The following is an 18,893-nucleotide window of genomic DNA, read 5'->3' as shown; positions in this document are numbered from 1 at the left end:
TGGAACTTTAAGTGATTCAAGGATGGAGTGTACCTTTTTGATCAGCCGATCATAGTCGTTGATCTTCTCGCTCACGGGCTTGGCTACAAAGCATTTGTCCTCAGTTAGGTTCGGCTCCTTATTTGGACTTTTGGTTGATCCAGCAACTGTGACCATCAAACATCTTCCTGCCGAACCTGCATCCTTTTCCACATAAGCTTTTCCATGAATGGGCTTTCTCACCTCTTCATCTTCAGAATCGGTTGACCAAACTTCAACGCCACCAAACTCATCTTCTTCTGCATTTTCCTGCACAATCAAGGCATTCATAGAACTGTTAGAAGCCTTCTTTTTCTTGATCTCTTCCAACTTTTGCATGTAGTACGCCTCATCGTCTTCACCATCTCTTTTCTCAGCCATTTTCCTCAGCATGCAATCTTTGGCAAAGTGGTTCTTGCCGTGACAGTAATTTCAGTCGAACTCAGAGTCTCCTGTAAGCTTGCTCTCCTTCTTCTCATCATCCTTTTGTGAACTAATTTTTGGTTCATCTTTCACCTTCTCAGAACTGTAAATTCCCTTCCAGTTTCGATTCTTATTGATAGGAAATTTTCTTCGTGCAAACTTTTTTGGATTGGTTACCATCACATCATATTCTTCGCTTGTAAGGTCACACTCAGATATATCCGACTCCTCTCCTTCTTCTGCAATATTCTTTCTGATGAGATTTAAAACACAATAGCTTTTAATCTATAATTATCGATTAGATCTTGAACAAGTGTGTGAAAGTGAAACTTTAAGAACACAGTGTAAATAACAAGAAAGAACGCAATATTAAGAGCAAACAGCTTGAATCAAACGTGTTGAATGATTTAAATAAAATCCTTAGAAGAGCTCGATTAAGAACATCAACTGTAAAGGATTAGAAGATTACAAGAGAGCAAATACGTAAAACTCTGAAGCGCTAAAACAGAAATCTTGAATCTTGACCTAATATGCATGAAAGCGATAACTTATATACTATACATAAAAGGCTCTCGGTTGGACAGGCCCAAACCGGTGAATACAAGGCTAATCTACGAGCCCAAAAGACGCAATACAAAATAGAACTTCAGCCCAACAATCTCCCCCTTTGCGTCAATTTGGAGCGAGACCTTCACTTCTTACTTGGGCCGGCGGCTGAAGCTGGTACCTTCTTCTTCACGGTACTAAACAGACACTTGGTAATTGAAAGGATGGTCTGTCTAAACCGGATGTACCAATTGATCATGTCTTCAAAATATTTGATGTCATCGGCCGAATTGTCCTTACACCGCTTGATGATAGATAGGACGTGTTCCAAGCAGGGAGTGGTGTAGAGGTGCTTGTCAGCTAACGCAAACAGACATTTCTGTCCTTCGGCTCTGGTGAACATCACAGAGTTTCGCTTCGAATCTATCTTGCCCATTTTCATCGTGTTTAGATCACTGGCCGATCCCACAGGCTTGACTTTCGGTTTCTTCTTAAACACTGTGGCAACCTCCTGATCCATTAGGGCCACCTCCATGATATAGCATGCCAGCATCCTTTTGACATGGTCCAAGATGGGACTGTATTCAGCTTCGTTTGTCAGCAAGATGTTGTACAAGACTATCCAATCGTGAGGGTTCAGATTGGGCAGATCCGCCAGAGAGATCATGTGAGTAGTTCTTGCAGATCCTCGGATAAGCTTGAACTTGACATTGGTGAATCTCCCCACGGCATACGGCTTCATCACCCGAACACTGACAATCTTCTGGGCGCTCCATGTAAGGAATTGAGGGCGAGCGGCCTCCAGATAAAAGTCAATGAGCTCCCTGTCAAGCTCATCGTTCGGATGCGGGACTTCGTAAATGTTGGAGAAGGCGTGGAAGATGAACGCCTTTCGAGTCAGCGGCATATCAAATTGCGAATCGACCGAGTTGATGCAGTCGAATGATATCACCGGCTCGAGCCACAGTATGCTTGGAGTCTCTATGGCCTCTTTTATTAGTCGATCCCTGGTCCAGGCAGGGAAGAGCAGCTTTCGGCTCTCAAGGAGATCGTTGGCTTCTTTCTGTTTACGTTCGGCTTCTTCAGCTTCACGTGCCACACGATTGACATCGTCATGAGTATTGCGACTGTTCTTTCTTTTCAACATGTCCGCAATAGTCTCCTTGTCTTCTTCTTCATCTTCATCTTCATCTCCTCCCTCTGCAATATTTTTGCCCTTGTCCTTCACACCCGAACCCGAGGCATGACCAGTTGGGGTTGGTTCGGTTGTGTGAGTTGCTTTTGAGGAAGGAGGTGGTTTCGATCCAGTCTTCTCATCTCCCCCTTGTTTCGGAATGGACACGAAACTGGGCAGGCCTTCAATTTTACTTAAGAGAGCCATGGCCGGAGAGAGTTTCTCAGCGAGGGTACGCCTCACCGAGTGGTTCAGGATTGGATCGTGTGCTTCCAGGATGTTGGATAGAGCCGCGTGGACATCCGAAACACACGTCTTGATTATTTCCCTTTCGGATCGAAGAGCCTCCAGTTGTTGTTCGGAGTTGGAAAGTTGGGTGCTCTTGACCTTGAGGGCAGTGGTCTTACTCGCTAGGACGTCCATCAATTTGTTTTCAGCCGCAAGATCCTCTTGTAGCTTTGCCAAGCGGGCATCAATGGAGGCACGGAGTGCCGAGTTGTCGTCGCTAAGGTGTTGTCGGAGGGTAGCGAACGAGGATAACTCCGTCTTCACAAACTGGGCCAATTGATTAACAAGAGGTTCCAGTGTTGTTTTGTTGGCTTCGGCGCTTTCCTGCATAGACTGCAGCAGGATGGAAGCGTCGTGGAATAGTTTATCGACTTTTTCGGTCGCAGCCTCACAAGCACGGGTGGAGGCATCAATAGCAGCAGTAGCAGAGGCCACTGAGTCACGTTGAGCCCTAGAGAAGGCATCAACTATCCTCTGAAGGGCTGCTTCAGATAATGATGACTGCTGATTGGAAGAGGAGGCGAGAAGTTGATCAACCTTCTCGTTCAGCTCGCGGAGATGCTTCTTAGTAACAGGAGCATCATCCTCCTCATCGCTTTGAACTTGAAACGGACTGTAGTAGACCGAATCAAAGTTCAGGTGATCACCACCTAGGTATTGATCATCGCCATCGTTGGCGTCTTCTGGAGATGGTGGTGGTGATGCTGGGGGTGTTATGGGTTTGGTGGGTGCTGGTTGAGTGGGTGGGGGGTGAGTTTCGGGTGGTGGCTGTGTATGGGTTTCGGTTTGTGGAGGTTCGGTTACGGGAGTGGTTTCGGTGACAGGTGGTGTTTCGGTTGAGGTGGTGAATATGGGTGGAGGAATAGGGAATGAGGTTGGTGGAATAGTGGGGGTTATGGTGGGAATGGAAATAGGGATTGTTTGTGGAGGGGAAGGAACTGGGGATTGGTGAAGTTCCATCTCCGGGGTTGGGGAACGAGGAGGTGTGTTGCCTCTTTGTGGAGATTCGTCTCCTTGTGACTCCTCAGAGCCCGAACTCCCACCTTCGGATTCACTTGATGAGGAGGAAAGGATTAGCTTTCGCTTTTGTTGGGTTTTCCTCCTTTTCGGTTGTGGTGACGAGGCAGCCTTTGGTTGTTTGCGCTTTTTGGGAGTAGGTTTAGGGGCTTTGGATGGTTTCTTCCCCTTGTCGGTCTTCTTTCCCCTTGCCACCGGTTTATCGGCATCATGGATCGATCTCAACATGTCCGGAGTCAGTTCCCTCGGACCAGATGGCCCTAACTCCTTGATCGCCTTGATGAAGGTGCTTTCTGATGGTACACTCCCATACATCGACTCCGGGATAGAGCCAATGAAGGAGAATTTTGATGCAGCTGACACGATGATCTTCGTGGTGTGGAACGTACCAACCGAAGACATCGGTGCACCGTCAGCAGTTTGGACATCGAACTTGTCCATAGCCCATCTTGTGATCAAGATCCAGAACCGGGCTAGTGACACCTCGGAGTGTCGGGAAGTGGAAGAGAGGCTCTGAATTAGTTGTTGCCAAAGAACAAATCCGTAGTCCAGATTGATCCCGTTGTACACCCCATACATGATCGACAGAAACAGACGACTGGCCCCGTCCGATCCTGAGCTTCGTTCTGACAGTCCCTTAAAGAGGACTGTGAATAACCCATTCCATTGGGGCGGTAGGCATGATTTCTTGAATCTGGCGACGGAGGTGAGAACTTCCGTGTAGCCCATGTTATAGAACATGCTGAAGAACATACCAACCGGAATTGTCTCCGGGTGAACACGCGATGGGTCAGCAGCAAACCCAAGCATAGAGCAGAAGCGGGGACGAGAAATCGACGTCTTGTGTTCCGCCACTTCGAAAAAGATTCTGTCAACGGCCTTGTCGTAATAAGCCGTTGCGTAGACTTGAGATAGGGCCACCATTGGCACCGTTTCAATCCGTGTCAGTGCCGGAGCAAGCTGGGAGTATTTCAGACACTCGATGATCGGCGACATGTAGGGATCATAGGCCTGTGGGTTCAGATCAATCACGAGGCATTGCTGAGGGCGGATTGGAAGAATCTGGGAAGTAGCATGGACGGAAGAGGATTCAGCCATTGTTGCAGGTTGGAGAAGAAGATAACCGGGAGAGAATTTGGAAGTATTTTTTCTTTGGAAATTATGGGGGCAGTAAAGAGGTAAAAGGTGGTCTGGTTGGGGTTTTATAGTAGGTGATAGGAGAGAGAAAGATCGATGCAAATCTCTTATGGAAATATGGAAGGGTTTTTGAGCGACTGATTGGTGACAGTTGGGACGTGCGATGATCACGTAGGAGAGAGAGTGTCAGATTCCTAGGATCACGCCGCCCAATAAGCGCCGGTTGAGAGAGAGAAACCGTTTCTATTTCCACACGCGCCATTAATGCTTGATGGATGACGCTTCAATACTTGCACACGCGTCCAATCGTGTCAGAAAAAGCGCGGCCTCTTCAAATTCACGCGCCTGCTTTTTACCGCCGGTTGAATTCCTATCCTTTGAACTTCCGCCGCGTCAGCATCTTTTGTCGTTTCCCTTTTTAAACGGCTGTTTGGAATTAATGATCCACGTGGCTAATTTTGACCATAACTTCATTTGTAATTATCCAGTAAATATCCAGCCTGTAAAATAATTAGTAACGGAATTTTGAAAATCTTGGATTTTCGTGCAAAGAGTGTAAAAGAAAAGGAAATAAAGCAACTCTTTTTAGGATGATCTGTGATGTCAATAATGACACGAAACGGATGATCCCGGGCACGAATCTCTTCCTTCAAGGTCAAGAGAGACCTCGAAGTGTTAGTGTGGACTCCCGTTGAATTACGATCAAACATTCATTAATAAATGTTGAAAGGCGTCTTTTAATAAGGCAAATTAAGGGTGGTTTCGCTTTGATTCATCAATTCAATTCTTGATATAAGAACGAATGTGAACAAAGTACTTGCGAGACCAGTGTAGTCTGTTGAACAAGTAGGTTTGGAGTTGATGTTTAAGTGGCTTGGACAAAGATGAAATCTCAGATAAAAAAAATTAAAACTGGATCCCTTGGGAAGAAATGTTATGGTGTGTAACAATTTCATTGGAATCACGCAGAAAGAAAAGAAATTGAGATTTCATGTAGGTACATTCGTCAATACATTGGTGAAAACTTGATCAAGTTAATTGGTCACCGTCAGTTCATTGGTGTTGAATTTTGGGTTTCACTTAGTTCGTAGTGGCACGAAACTAAGATCATAAACACAGAAGTTGTTTAACCATAAACCTCAGTGGTAGTTTCTGAGAGTCTCAAGGGTTACAGTGATGAAACGAATGTTATGGAGAATTGTAATAGAGATGGTGGAAGAAGACATAGTACCTCTGCTGCGAATAAAAGGACCAAGCAGGAGACTCTCATCTCGTGTGAGAATAGAGTGAGGTAGCTCACAATTAGAATAAATAGGTTAGCCTTATTGGGAAGACAAGGTTTGTGTATACCAAGTCGTGAAGGCTATTATTCAAAATCTTATGAGGCTTGGGACACATACAGCAGCATGCTTCTAGGGACACTTAAGTAATTCAGCAGATATATTCCCATAGACAAACGAGCACACAAAGAAAATTAAAAGAAAATATTTTTGTAGTTTTTGAAATTTATATAGATAAAAAAAATTAAATAAATAAAAAAAATTATGGAAGAGTAAAAAAAAATAATAATAAAAAAAATTATGAAAAAGATTGAAAAAACCGAACCCGAGCGTTCGGATGGTTTCGGTTGGAAAAAGTTGAAAAACCGAACTCGAACGTTCGGTTGGTTTCGGTTCTTGAAAATTTTGAAAAAACCGAACCCGAACCTTCGGTTGGTTTCGGTTCTTGAAAATTTTGAAAAACCGAACCCGAACCTTCTGGAGGTTTCGGTTTTTGAAAATTTTAAGAAACCAAGGAGTTGAGATATGCAAAAAAAAAAAAAAAAAAAAAAAAAAAAAAAAAAAAAAAAAAAAAAAAAACTTTATACATAAAGAAAATAAATTTTGCACAAGAGATATACAACACAGAAAAACTACCTTTGAAGGAATGAGCGAGTCAGATAGTTGAACCGAACCCGAACGTTCGGTTGGTTTCGCTTCTTACTGTTGAGATTGAGTGGTAGTGTGAGGAACTGATTCTGATTCCATCATGCCGAGCCCTTGCAATATTTTATTGAATGATGCTTCAGGAAGAGCTTTGGTAAAGACATCAGCCAGTTGATCAGTGGTTCTTACGAAGTGAACTTCGACATTTCCATCTTCCACATGATCTTTGATGAAGTGATACCTCAGTGCTATGTGTTTGGTTTTAGAGTGTTGCACCGGGTTATGACAGATCCTAATTGCACTTTCAGAGTCACAATATAGAGGGATCTTCTTCATATTGAGTCCATAGTCTCGAAGTTGACTCTGGATCCAAATCACTTGTGATGTGCAGGATGCAGCGGCAATGTATTCCGCTTCAGCAGTAGACAGCGACACACATGTTTGTTTCTTGGATTGCCAGCTGACCAACTTCCCATCAAGAAATTGACAGCCACCAGTTGTGCTTTTGCGGTCGAGTCCACATCCTCCAAGGTCGGCATCAGAATAGGCTTGAACGAAGAAGCCGGAGTTGGATGGATACCATAGACCCAAGGAGGCGGTTCGCTTGAGATAGCGTAGGATGTTCTTCACTGCTAGCATGTGAGGTTCGCGTGGGTTAGCCTGAAATCGAGCACAATAACATACAGAAAACATGATATCAGGCCTGCTAGCAGTTAGATACATCAGTGAGCCAATCATTTGACGATAGAGCGTGATGTCGACGGCCGGTTTATCGAGTGAAGGGGTAAGTTTGGTGCCGAATGCCATAGGGACTTTGACTTTTGAGTCTCCCATCATGCCAAACTTTGCTAGGAGAGTCTTCGTGTAAGCTTCCTGATTGATAAAGATGCCTTCGGGTCCCTGTCTTATATTTAAACCAAGGAAAAAATTAATAGGACCCATTGAGCTCATTTCAAACTTAGTCTCCATCAACTTTCTGAATTCAGCTGTTAAGCTGGGATTCGTAGAGCCAAAGATGATGTCATCGACATAAATTTGAACTATCATAAGGTGGTTACCTTCCTTTTTGCGAAAGAAGGTGGGGTCAACCGAACCTTGTTTGAATTTGGACATCTTTAAAAATTTTGTAAGCGTTTCATACCAGGCCCTCGGAGCTTGTTTGAGGCCGTACACAGCTTTATCCAGAATGTAGCAATGATGTGGATATTTTTCGTTCACGAACCCAGGAGGTTGCTCCACATACACCGTTTCTTCAAGTTCTCCATTGAGAAATGCGCACTTGACATCCATTTGGAATACCTCAAAGTTTTTGTGAGCAGCATAGGCCAGAAATATTCTAACCGATTCTAGCCTAGCTACTGGAGCGAACGTCTCTTCGTAATCTATCCCTTCCTCCTGACAGTATCCTTTGACAACCAGGCGAGCCTTGTTTCTTATGACATTACCTTCCTTGTCCATTTTGTTTCTAAAAACCCATTTGAGACCAACAACTGAAGCATCCGGAGGAGTTGGAATGAGGCGCCAGACTTTGTTCCTCTCAAACTCGTTTAGTTCGTCTTGCATAGCTTGAACCCAATCAGAGTGATCGAGGGCAGTGTTCACTGTCTTCGGTTCGACTTTTGATACAAATGAGTTAAACATACAAAACTCAACTTTTGAGAATAAGGATGTCTGTTTTGCCTTCAGTTGAGATCGGGTCAGAACCTTTTCAGATACATCACCGACTACTTGAGAGATAGGATGATCTCTGGTCCATTTTGTAAGAGGAGGGTAATTCGGATCAAAGGATGGATCTAGTTCAGCGTTGATCATCTCTTCAGGCTCAGATTGGCTATCGAAATCAAGCGTCATATCATCATGCTCCCCCTCAATTGATGAGGCTTGAGAAACATGAGGTTCGGGGGTTTCTTGCGGTGCTAAACTTTCAGGCATTGAAGCACCTTCGTTTGGAGGGGCATCTTCGGTTTGAGAGGTACCTTCGGTTGGTGAAGTACCTTCGGTTGAAGTAGTAGAGCTTGGCTCCCCCTGGACTTGTGAGCTTGGCTCCCCCTCGACTGAAGCATTGTTGGTTGGAGATTCAACAGTAGGCGTTTCTCCTTCATGCATTCTTCTTGCAGCATCTTCGACAATCTGCTTCATATGATCTATTTTGTTGTCGGCTGCCCCTGCTTCTGAGAAAGAAGCTTTTTCCGGTTCATCAAAGAGATCCAGAAAATGCTCGTACATATTGGCGATTGGGATTGTGACTTGACCAGTTTGAGGGAAGATTTCCCTGGCAGTGTCATTTATGGCCTGTAGCTTTTTGACATAACTATCGTCGAAGGTCACGTAGTATGTTTCTTCAATCCTTCTTGATCGTTTGTTTAGGACCCTGTACGCCTTTGAAGTGAGTGAGTAACCCAGAAAGATTCCCTCGTCGGCTTTGACATCAAACTTGTTGCGGTGTTCTTTAGAGTTAAAGATGAAACACCTTGAGCCAAAAACGTGGAAAAATTTCACATTGGGCTTCCTGTTGTTCAGTATCTCATATGGTGTGAGCGTGAATCGCTTGTTGAGATAGGACCTGTTTTGTGTATAACAAGCAGCAGAAATAGCGTCAGCCCAAAAATAAAGAGGTAAGGAAGCGAAACTTAACATAGTTCGGGCAGCTTCACACAGAGATCGGTTTCGTCTTTCGACTATTCCGTTCTGCTGTGGTGTATAGGGAGCTGAGAAATTATGACTTATTCCCTTTTCTGCAAGAAACTCTTCAAACTCCTTGTTCTTGAATTCGAGACCATTGTCGCTTCTGATGTTCCGAACGACCTTCTTGAGCTGGACTTCAATTTGCTTGATAAATACTTTCAGCTTTTGAGTCGCTTCAGATTTGAGCTTTAGAAAGAACACCCATGTAAATCGTGAAAAGTCATCAATGATAACAAGAATATACTTGCTACCACCGATGCTTTCTATAGATGAAGGACCACACAAATCGATATGAAGCAATTCGAGTGGTTCAACAACTTTTGTGTTGATTATAGATGGGTGACTTTGACGACTCTGCTTTCCCATTTCGCATGCAGCACATAAATGTTCTCTGTTGAACTTGAGCAATGGAAGACCCCTAACATGACCTCCAGTGACAAGTCGGTTGATATCTTTGAAATTGAGATGAGAGAGTCTTCTGTGCCATAACCAGCTTTCGTCGGATTGAGCTTTTGATAGCAGACAGATTGCTGGGTTCCCTTTGATGGGTTTAATGTTCAGCGGAAACATTTCACCCTTTCGCTCTGACTTCAGAATCACTTTCTTTGTTGTTTTCTCTATGATTTCAGAACCTTCATCATCGAATGAAACTTTGAGACCTGTACCTCCAACAAGCTGAGATACACTGATGAGGTTGTGTTGAAGTCCTTCCACATAAGCCACCTTTCTTATGGTAAAATCACCATTCGTTATCATCCCATATCCCTTTATGGTACCGTAAGAGTTATTTCCAAACTTAACGTTGCCACCATTTGCAAGAGATCTGTATTCCCTGAGTTCCTCCTTCCTTCCTGTCATGTGACGCGAGCAGCCACTGTCAATGTACCATTCTTCGTCAAACTGCTCGTCACTTATAACCTGCAAAAGTTAAGCAGATTTAGGAACCCAAAGTTTCTTGGGTCCATGTGAGGATTTCATGGGAACAGGAATAGTTAGAGAGATATCAACAAGATATGTTCTTTTAATCAAAGTTGTTTCATCTTTCTTTTTAATGGTGAAAACTTTTATTTTGTTAGGATTAGGTTGGTTTCCTTTAGGCTCAGGCTTGGATTCATCGACCTTTCGCTTTCCCTTCTGTTCAGCTGATGAGTGAGATTTTTTAGGAAAAGTGGGATTTGCGTTAAAGCAGGATGAAGATGAATGAGTAGGAGTAGAATGACGAGGAGAGTTAGATTGAGAGAATTTGGATGGGGATTGACGTGTCATCCTTGCTAATGACTCTAGGTGACCCTTTTGCTTTTGATCGTCGGTGGGTTTAACCTTTAAGTCTTGTTCTCTTCTGACTTCAGAACCGAACCTCTGAGTTCGGTTGGAGTAGTTCTTGGAACCGAACCTTTGGTTTCGGTTGAAATCCTTTTCAGAACCGAACCTTTGCTTTCGGTTGGTATTTTCATGCGAACCGAACCTTGGCTTTCGGTTGGTATCTTCTTGCGAACCGAACCTTGGCTTTCGGTTGTTGGAATCGTCATGCTTTCTTACGGGATTATTTTCATACTCCAGATTCTTCTCCTTGTGTGAATAGTATGCATTCCGGGAGTGCCAGAATTGTTTCCTTTCAGAAAGGTTTTTCCTGTATCTTAGGTTCCTTTCTATCTTTCTATCCCTCATCTGTTTGGGTTGATGATGAACGTTCGCTTTCGCTTTTGATGTCACCTTGGCTGGTTCCTTTTGATCTTTAGGAGTTTTTCTTTGAGCTGAGGGTGCAGAGGGAATGTTTGACGAAGACTCAGTTTGCCCTGAGGAAGTGGAAGGAGTATCTGATGAAGTTTCACTTCGAGCTGTTGGCGTTGAAGGAATGTCTTCTTTTGCTGAATGATCATCCTCTTGAGGAGTGTCTTTAGTACCACTTGTGCTTGGTTCAATGAATTTATCAGGCTTGTTCAAAGGTTCAGGTATGTATCTCCCTTTCTTCATCCAAGAGGTTCTTTCAGATAGGCCAACGGTTTCGTTTCCATTGTCAATAGGAGCTTCCCAGAAGAACTCATCACAGCCATCAGCATTGTCTTCATTAACAATAGCCGTGAGTTCAGCTGTCTGATGTTCGGTTACTCCAGTCACTTTGTATACCTGATTCGGAGTGGTTCTGACCTTTTGATAGACAACAGCCTTTTCTACTAATTTCGGGGACTTTTGTTGGGACAATCTAGCGAATTCCACAGAATTTTCAGAAATAAGATTTTTGTGGTTTTCAGTTTCGCTTTTCACAAATTCTGAGCAGTCAACCATATCCTCTACAGAAATTTCACTCATGTTTTCGTCCTCATTAAGCTCAGATGCATTTTCAACATCAATTTTATTTTCTGAGCTTACTTTGGCATTTAGAGAGTCAAACTTTTGTATGGTTTCGGTTCTCAGTTTAAGTTTATCATTTTCGTCCAATAGATTTTTGAGCATGTCCTTATGGTCTTTGGATTTAATGAAGGACTCAATTTTGTCCAGTCCAATTTGATAAGATGGGTTGACATCATCAGATGAAATCACACTTTCACAATTGTAAGCTTCGGCATCGATTTCATCCTCCTTAAATTCTAAGAATGGTAAAATCATACGGTGGATCTTTTTGCCTATCTCACAGTCCAAATGCAGCTGAGTAATATTGGAATATAAACGTTTAGCTATTAAACAAAAAACATTTCGTTGTTTTAACAATTTCAAATTGTCTCTCTGCAAATAAATGTTTTCGTCTTTGACTTTAATTAATTCCGACTCTTTTAACTCAATCCACATACGCCGCTCCTCACTCTTCGACGCCACCCTGCTTAATTGATCAGTCAGGTTAGAATTGGTAACTCTAGTTTGAGTTAAGCTACTATCTAAATGAGAAATTCTTGTGTTAACGTCTTTTAGTTCTTTCTCATATGAGGATGATGGTACTTTAGATGAAATAAAAACAGATTGTACCTTCTTTATCAGTTCATCAAGCTCATTGAACTGTTGGCTGAGTGGTTTGGCTGCGAAGCACATATCTTCCTGCACTTTCGGTCCAGTGCTTCCTCCATCGGTGTTGTATCCCCTCATTTGAGATGCGCTTGACACCATGAAGCATTTTCCACCACTGCTTTCCTCCTTAGCCATGTAAGCCTTTCCATGAGTAGGCTTCCTCACTTCTTCGTCTTCTGAGTCAGTAGACCAAACTTCGGTGCTACCGAACTCATCATTATTAACCGAACCCTGCACAATAAGAGCATTAATAGAAGGGTTAGCGGTAGACTTTTTCTTCCTTAACTCGTCCAACCTCTTCTGCAGTACGGCTTCCTCATCCTTTCCGTCATCCTTTTCAGCCATCTTTTTAAGGACACAGTCCTTAGCATAGTGGTTCTTGCCACCACAGTAAAAACAGCTTACTCCGGAATCGCCATCTGCCTTCGGTTCCTTCTTGGACTCCTCAGCCTTCGGTTCATTGTTTGCCTTCTCAGAGCTATAACTCCCCTGCCAGTTTCGGTTTTTGTTGCTGGGGAACCTCTTCTTTATGAACCTCTTAGGATTGGATACCATCATGGCATAATCCTCAGTTGTGAGGTCATATTCTTCCAAGTTGAGCTCTTCATCCTCCATCACGGCTTTACTTTTAGATAGGAGGGCCAACGAACCAAGACTAGACACCACGTTCTTCTCTTGAACTACAATCTTCTCTTGGGACTTTAGAATACCCACCAGTTTCGCCAAAGAGTATGATTTAAACTGTTCATGGGCTTTGACTGTGGAAACTACTGCTCTCCATTCCGATCTCAGTCCGTTCAAGAAGGTAACCTTTTGTTCGATGAGCTTCCTTTCAATGTCGTGTTTGATCATCTTGCTGAGAAGATGATTGAAGCGATCAAACGTCTGGGTCACGGTTTCTTCGGCTCCTTGCCTGAATTCTCCAAACTCAGATAGAAGCAAGGTTTGGATTGAGTGTTCAAGATCTTCGTCTGTTGAATACAGTTCGCGAAGTCTATCCCACACTTCTTTCGCCGTAGTGCATGAGCTAACTAGTCTGAATGTGTCGGACTGAAGGGCGAATCTGATCAACCTTAGTGCCTTAATGTTGCACTGGAATTTATCTTTCTCATCCTGTGCAAGATTCGTCACGTCCTTGAGCAAATCGTTGTATTCTTTTTGCGTCTTAATAACTCTGGATGTCGCTGAATGAGAAAATGGTCCATTGATAATGGCTTCCCATATGAGAAAACCATTGTCCTCCGATCCAATCACGTAATCTTCAAAATGATGTGCCCATACTTCATAGTCATGGGTGTATAAGATTGGAATCTTTGTCGTCGAACCAATGCTGTTGGAAATATTAATAGGGTTTGATTGCGTTGCGTCCATAATGATCGTAATAACCTGTTCAAAGATCAGACTTGTAATAAAGCAGATTAGGGCAAAACAATAAATACTAAGATACGTCAATTAAGATGACGGCTCAATAAATATCGATGATTGCGGAAAACCCTAATGAAAATCTTTTTCACAGAAAAGAAGTGTATCAATTACACAGCCTCCTGCTCTGATACCAATTGATGAGATTTAAAACACAATAGCTTTTAATCTATAATGATCGATTAGATCTTGAACAAGTGTGTGAAAGTGAAACTTTAAGAACACAGTGTAAATAACAAGAAAGAACGCAATATTAAGAGCAAACAGCTTGAATCAAACGTGTTGAATGATTTAAATAAAATCCTTAGAAGAGCTCGATTAAGAACATCAACTGTAAAGGATTAGAAGATTACAAGAGAGCAAATACGTAAAACTCTGAAGCGCTAAAACAGAAATCTTGAATCTTGACCTAATATGCATGAAAGCGATAACTTATATACTATACATAAAAGGCTCTCGGTTGGACAGGCCCAAACCGGTGAATACAAGGCTAATCTACGAGCCCAAAAGACGCAATACAAAATAGAACTTCAGCCCAACACTTTCCTTTTCAGACAAGGGCCAACGATCCGACACCCAAAACAACTTTCGCTTCCTTGGTTACCAGAATTTCATGGGACTTAAGTATTCCTACAAGTTTCGCTAGTGAGTAAGATTTAAACTGTTTATGAGCTTTCACTGTTCAAACCACAGCCATCCATTCTGGTCTCAAACTGTTTATGAAGGTTACCTTCTGCTCGATCAACTTTCTTTTTATTCCATGCTTGATCATCTTACTTAGGAGATGATTGAATTGATCGAAAGTTTGTATCAGTTTTTCTTCAGGTTTCTATTCGAAAACTCCAAATTCGGAGAGCAACAAGGTTTGAATGGAGTGTTCTAGATCTTCATCGGTTGAGTAAAGTTCTTTCAACCTATCTCAGATTTCTTTGGCCGTCAGGCATGAACCAACTAACTGAAAAGTGTCAGATTGCAAGGCGAATCTGATCATTCTCATGGCCTTCACATTACTTAGCAACTTGTCCTTCTCATCCTGTGGCATCTTGTCTTCGTATTTCCACCAGCTTGTTATATACTTTTTGGGTCTTAATAGTTGTGTTCAATCCAGAATGAACGAATTTCCCAAGCATGATGGCTTCACAGATGAGATAACCATTATCTTCAGAACCGACCACATAATCTTTAAAGTGGTGTGCCCATACTTCATAGTCTTGAGTGTAAATAATAGGAATCCTGGTAGTGGATCCAATGATGTTAGAGATGTTGATGGGATTTGTTTGAGAATCTTCGAGAGACATGGTGAGCCACTAGAATTAGACCTGTAAACTTGAGATTAGGGTTTTATCAAAAACAGAGTTACCGTTGACAGGAAGAAGACATCTTCTTTTATATTCGATAAAAGCGGAATCCCTAAAGAATTCTTAACATGGAAGGAATGTGTATTGATAACACAGTCTCCTGCTCTGATACCAACTGTTAGAACAAAGTTCTATTAGGATCGATAGATTCTATGATGGCAAACAATTAAGAATGTAATTATGAACACAAGAATGGATTTAAATATGTTGTATGATTAAAACTTCAACACCTCAGAAGAGCTCGATAAAGAACTTCGACTGTAGAGGTTCGTAGGGTTACAAAACAATAATTTATGATAATCACCAACGTGTCTAATGCATACATGCATGCATTATTTATAGTAAAACCCTACAAGATAATCACGGATGGACAAGCCCAATCTGGATATAAAACACATGGCCATGACGCAACATAACAAGACTCAACAAGTTGGATGAGTCTTTCTACTTTGCTTTCCCGTTTCGCATGCAGCACATAGATGCTCCTTATCAAACTTCAAGAGGGGAAGACCTCTCACATGATCAACAAGAACGAGCTTATTGATATCTTTAAATTTGAGGTGCGAGAGTCTTCGGTGCCATAACCAACTTTCATCAGAGTGAGCCTTAGTTAGTAGACATACAGCAGGCTTCCCTCGTATCGGATTTGGATTTAGTGGATACATCTCTCCTTTTCATTGTGAATTCAGAAGAACCGTTTTTTGTTTTCTTCTCTATGATCTCTGATCCTTCATCATCGGATGAAACATTCAGACCAATTCCTACATCCAACTGTGAAACACTGATTAGGTTGTGTTCAATCCTTCCACATAGGCAACTTTACAGATTGAGAAATCTCCATTTGTAATCATCCTGTAGCCCTTTATCGTTCCACAAGAGTTGTTTCCGTACTTGAAACATCCCCCATCTTTGAGAGCACGAAACTCCCTCAACTCTTCCTTCCTGCATGTCATGTGGCGTGAGCAGCCACTGTGAATATACCATTCTTCGTCGAACTGCTCGTCACTTATAATCTGCAAAAATTAAGCAGATTTAGGAACCCAAAGTTGTTTGGGTCCCGGTGATCCTTTTACAGGACAACAAAAAGCAATAAAAAGATCAACCATACACATTTGTTTTATTAAAGTGGTTTCGTCTTTTCTTTTAATGGTGAAAACTTTAATTTTGTTATTTTCTTTATTTGAATCAATTTGTTTTTCTTTATTTTGATTCTTAACAAATCCTTTCTTATCATTCCTAGGGTTAGTAATCGTCTTCTTTATTTGTTCTTTTGAATCGGAGATGAGCTTTCCCTTTCCTTTAACATCCTTGAGAGGAGTTTGATTCGGTTGAGAGCGAGGATGGTTGTTTTTTGCGGTGAATTTTCTTGGTGATGATGACCTGTGAGCAAGATGTCCCTTTTGTTTTTGTGAAGCACAAAAATGACAGTGAGAACACTGCTTGGGTTTTGCCTGCGAATTTACTTTCGCTCTTTGAGTGGAAGACTTTTCTTTATTCATGTAGTTAGAGTTATGGGATTGCCAAAACTGCTTCCTTTCGTTGAGATTCTTCTGATATCTCCTGTATCGTTGAGGCTTTTGCTCTGCAAGTTGCTTGGAAGATTTGTGAATATTCACATTCAGTTTCGGTTTCCTTGCATAAGTTTCGCTCCTTACTGACTGAGATTCGCTTGTCCTTTTGGTCTCGCTTTGAGCTTCTTTTGTACCACTTGTTCCTGCTTTAGCCCTGTTGGACGGCTTACTGATTGGTTCAGCCACGTATCTGCCTTTTACCTTCCAAGAGATTCGTTCCGATAATCCTTTTGTTTCATCTGCGTTTTCAATCGGGTCATACCAAAAGTACTCATCACAGTCAACAACATTATCTTCATCTACCAAGGAAGTTAGCTCAACAGTTTTCTACTTGGAAACTTCAGTGGTGGCGTACACTTGATTAGATAAAGTTTGTACCTTTCGGTATACCACATCCTTTTCTTTTAGAACTTTTTTCCGGTCTTTAGACGATCGAGCGAACTCAACAGAGTTTTCAGATATAACGAATTTTGTTGTTTCGGGTTCGGTTTTAACAAATTCAGAATAGTCAACCACGTCCTCTACAGAAATTTCACTCATATCATTGTCCTTGTCAAATTCAGAAGTATTGTCAACATCAATCTTGTTTTCTGAACTTAACTTGGTACCTAATGAATCAAAAATCTATACGGCTTCGGTCTTAATTTTCAACTTATCATTTTCGTCCAATAAGTTTTTAAGCATGTCCTTGTGGTCTTTTGATTTAATAAAGGACTCTATTTAGTCCAGACCAATCCTATAGGCATCAGTGGTTTCTTCTGAAGAGACAATTGATTCACAATTATAACAATCAACATCTATTTCGTCTTCTTTCAGTTCAAGGAAGGGCGAAATCATTTTGTGAATCTTTTTGCCAATATCGCAATCTAGATGCAATTGAGTAATATTTGTATAAAGACGCTTAGCAATTAAACAAAAAATATTCCTTGGTTTCAAAATTTTCAAATTGTCACGTTGCAAAGATATCAATTCGTCTCTTGCCCTACCCAACTATAACTCCTTCTACTCTATCCATATCATTCGCTCCTCAATCTTGGAAGACACCCTGCTAATTTGATTAGTTAGGTTAGCATTTGTGAGGCGAGTTTGTTTTAGGGGCTTGTGCACTTCCTTATCTTCCGAATTAGTAGACCATACCTCTACTCCACCAAACTCGTTTTCTTCAACATTTTCCAACACAAGTAACACAGGCATGGATTTATCGTTAGACTTCTTCTTCTTGGCTTCTTCAAGCTTATGAGTGTGGTAAGCTGCATTGTCTTCAACCTCTTTCTTCTCATTCATTCTTCATAGGATGCATTCCTTTTCTAGATGGTTTTTGCCATGACAATAGTTGCAGTCATAGCCCAAGTCACCCACAAGTTGGTTTCTTTCTTTTTCTCTTCTTTCCGAGGAGCACTTTTAATCTCCTCTTTTGCCTTTTTTGAACTATAGCTTCCCTGCCAGTTTCGGTTCTTGGCTGGGAACTTCTTTCTTGCAAACTGCTTGGGATTGGATACCATTATTGCATATTCTTCATCTGTCAGATCACATTCAGAAAGGTTTGACTCTGTTTCCTCTTCAATCGAATTCTTACCCTTTGAGATAAGGGCCACTGATCCAATTCCAGAAACTACTTTCGTTTCCTTGGTCACAACACTTTCATGAGACTTGAGAATTCCCATGAGCTTCGCCAGCGAATAGGATTTAAACTATTCATGAGCTTTAACAGTTGAAACCACAACCATCCATTCTTGCCTCATACCATTCATAAAAGTGACTTTCTGCTCGATCTCCTCTCTGCCAATTCCATGCTTGATCATCTTCCTGATAAGATGGTTGTAACGATTGAAATTTTGAATGAGACTTTCATCTTTCTTTTGTTTGAAGTCACCAAACTCTGAAAGAAGAAAAGTTTGAGTGGAATGTTCGAGATCCTCATCAATGGAATACAACTCCTTAGGTCGGTCCCAAATCTCCTTTGCGGTGGTACACGCACTCACCAAACGAAAGGTGTCAGATTGTAAAGCGAATTTGATCATCCTCGTTGCCTTTACATTGCTGAGCAGTGTGTCCTTCTCGTCTTGAGTAACATCTTTCACGCTAATCATCAACTGGTTATACTCCTTTTGAGTTTTGATGGTTCTTTGGGTTCCAGCAGGAGAAAAAGGACCCACAATAATTGCCTCTCAGATAAAATATTCGTTGTCCTCTGAACCAAGGACATAAGCTTTAAAGTGAAGAACCCAGACTTCTTACTCTTGAGTATACAAGATTGGAATCCTTGTAGTCGAACCAATGATGTTGGAGATGTTAATGGGATTAACTTGAGAGTCGTCGTGAGACATAA

The 18,893-nt window shown here is 41.8% G+C and overlaps 1 protein-coding gene across 1 annotated transcript; it reads right to left on the bottom strand.

Annotated features, from left to right (window-relative positions):
• Positions 1-450: 450 nt before the first annotated feature.
• On the bottom strand, positions 451-17,848 carry LOC128133591 (uncharacterized). Its single transcript, XM_052771090.1, has 4 exons — positions 17,702-17,848; positions 16,943-17,113; positions 16,374-16,891; positions 451-694 (listed from the first exon to the last, which is right to left on the bottom strand). Exons 1-4 carry the CDS (start codon positions 17,846-17,848, stop codon positions 451-453), a joined length of 1,080 nt encoding a protein of 359 aa, XP_052627050.1.
• Between the last annotated feature and the right edge of the window lie 1,045 nt (positions 17,849-18,893).

Source organism: Lactuca sativa, chromosome 4 (genome assembly GCF_002870075.4).
Source record: "Lactuca sativa cultivar Salinas chromosome 4, Lsat_Salinas_v11, whole genome shotgun sequence".
Classification (NCBI taxonomy): domain Eukaryota; kingdom Viridiplantae; phylum Streptophyta; class Magnoliopsida; order Asterales; family Asteraceae; genus Lactuca; species Lactuca sativa.
Note: the sequence above shows the minus strand (reverse complement) of the source record. Positions and strands in the feature narration are given on the sequence as shown.

Bases quoted from the DNA above. Each gene is read 5' to 3' on its own strand.
- LOC128133591 (XM_052771090.1), bottom strand. From the start codon at position 17,848: ATGAATGAGAAGAAAGAGGTTGAAGACAATGCAGCTTACCACACTCAT. The intron at 16,892-16,942 runs GTACAAACTTTA...GTTTCCAAGTAG, and splicing joins AGGATGTGGTATACCGAAAG to AAAACTGTTGAGCTAACTTC. The intron at 695-16,373 runs GTCATCATCACC...AAATCTCATCAG, and splicing joins AAGGGACATCTTGCTCACAG to AAAGAATATTGCAGAAGAAG.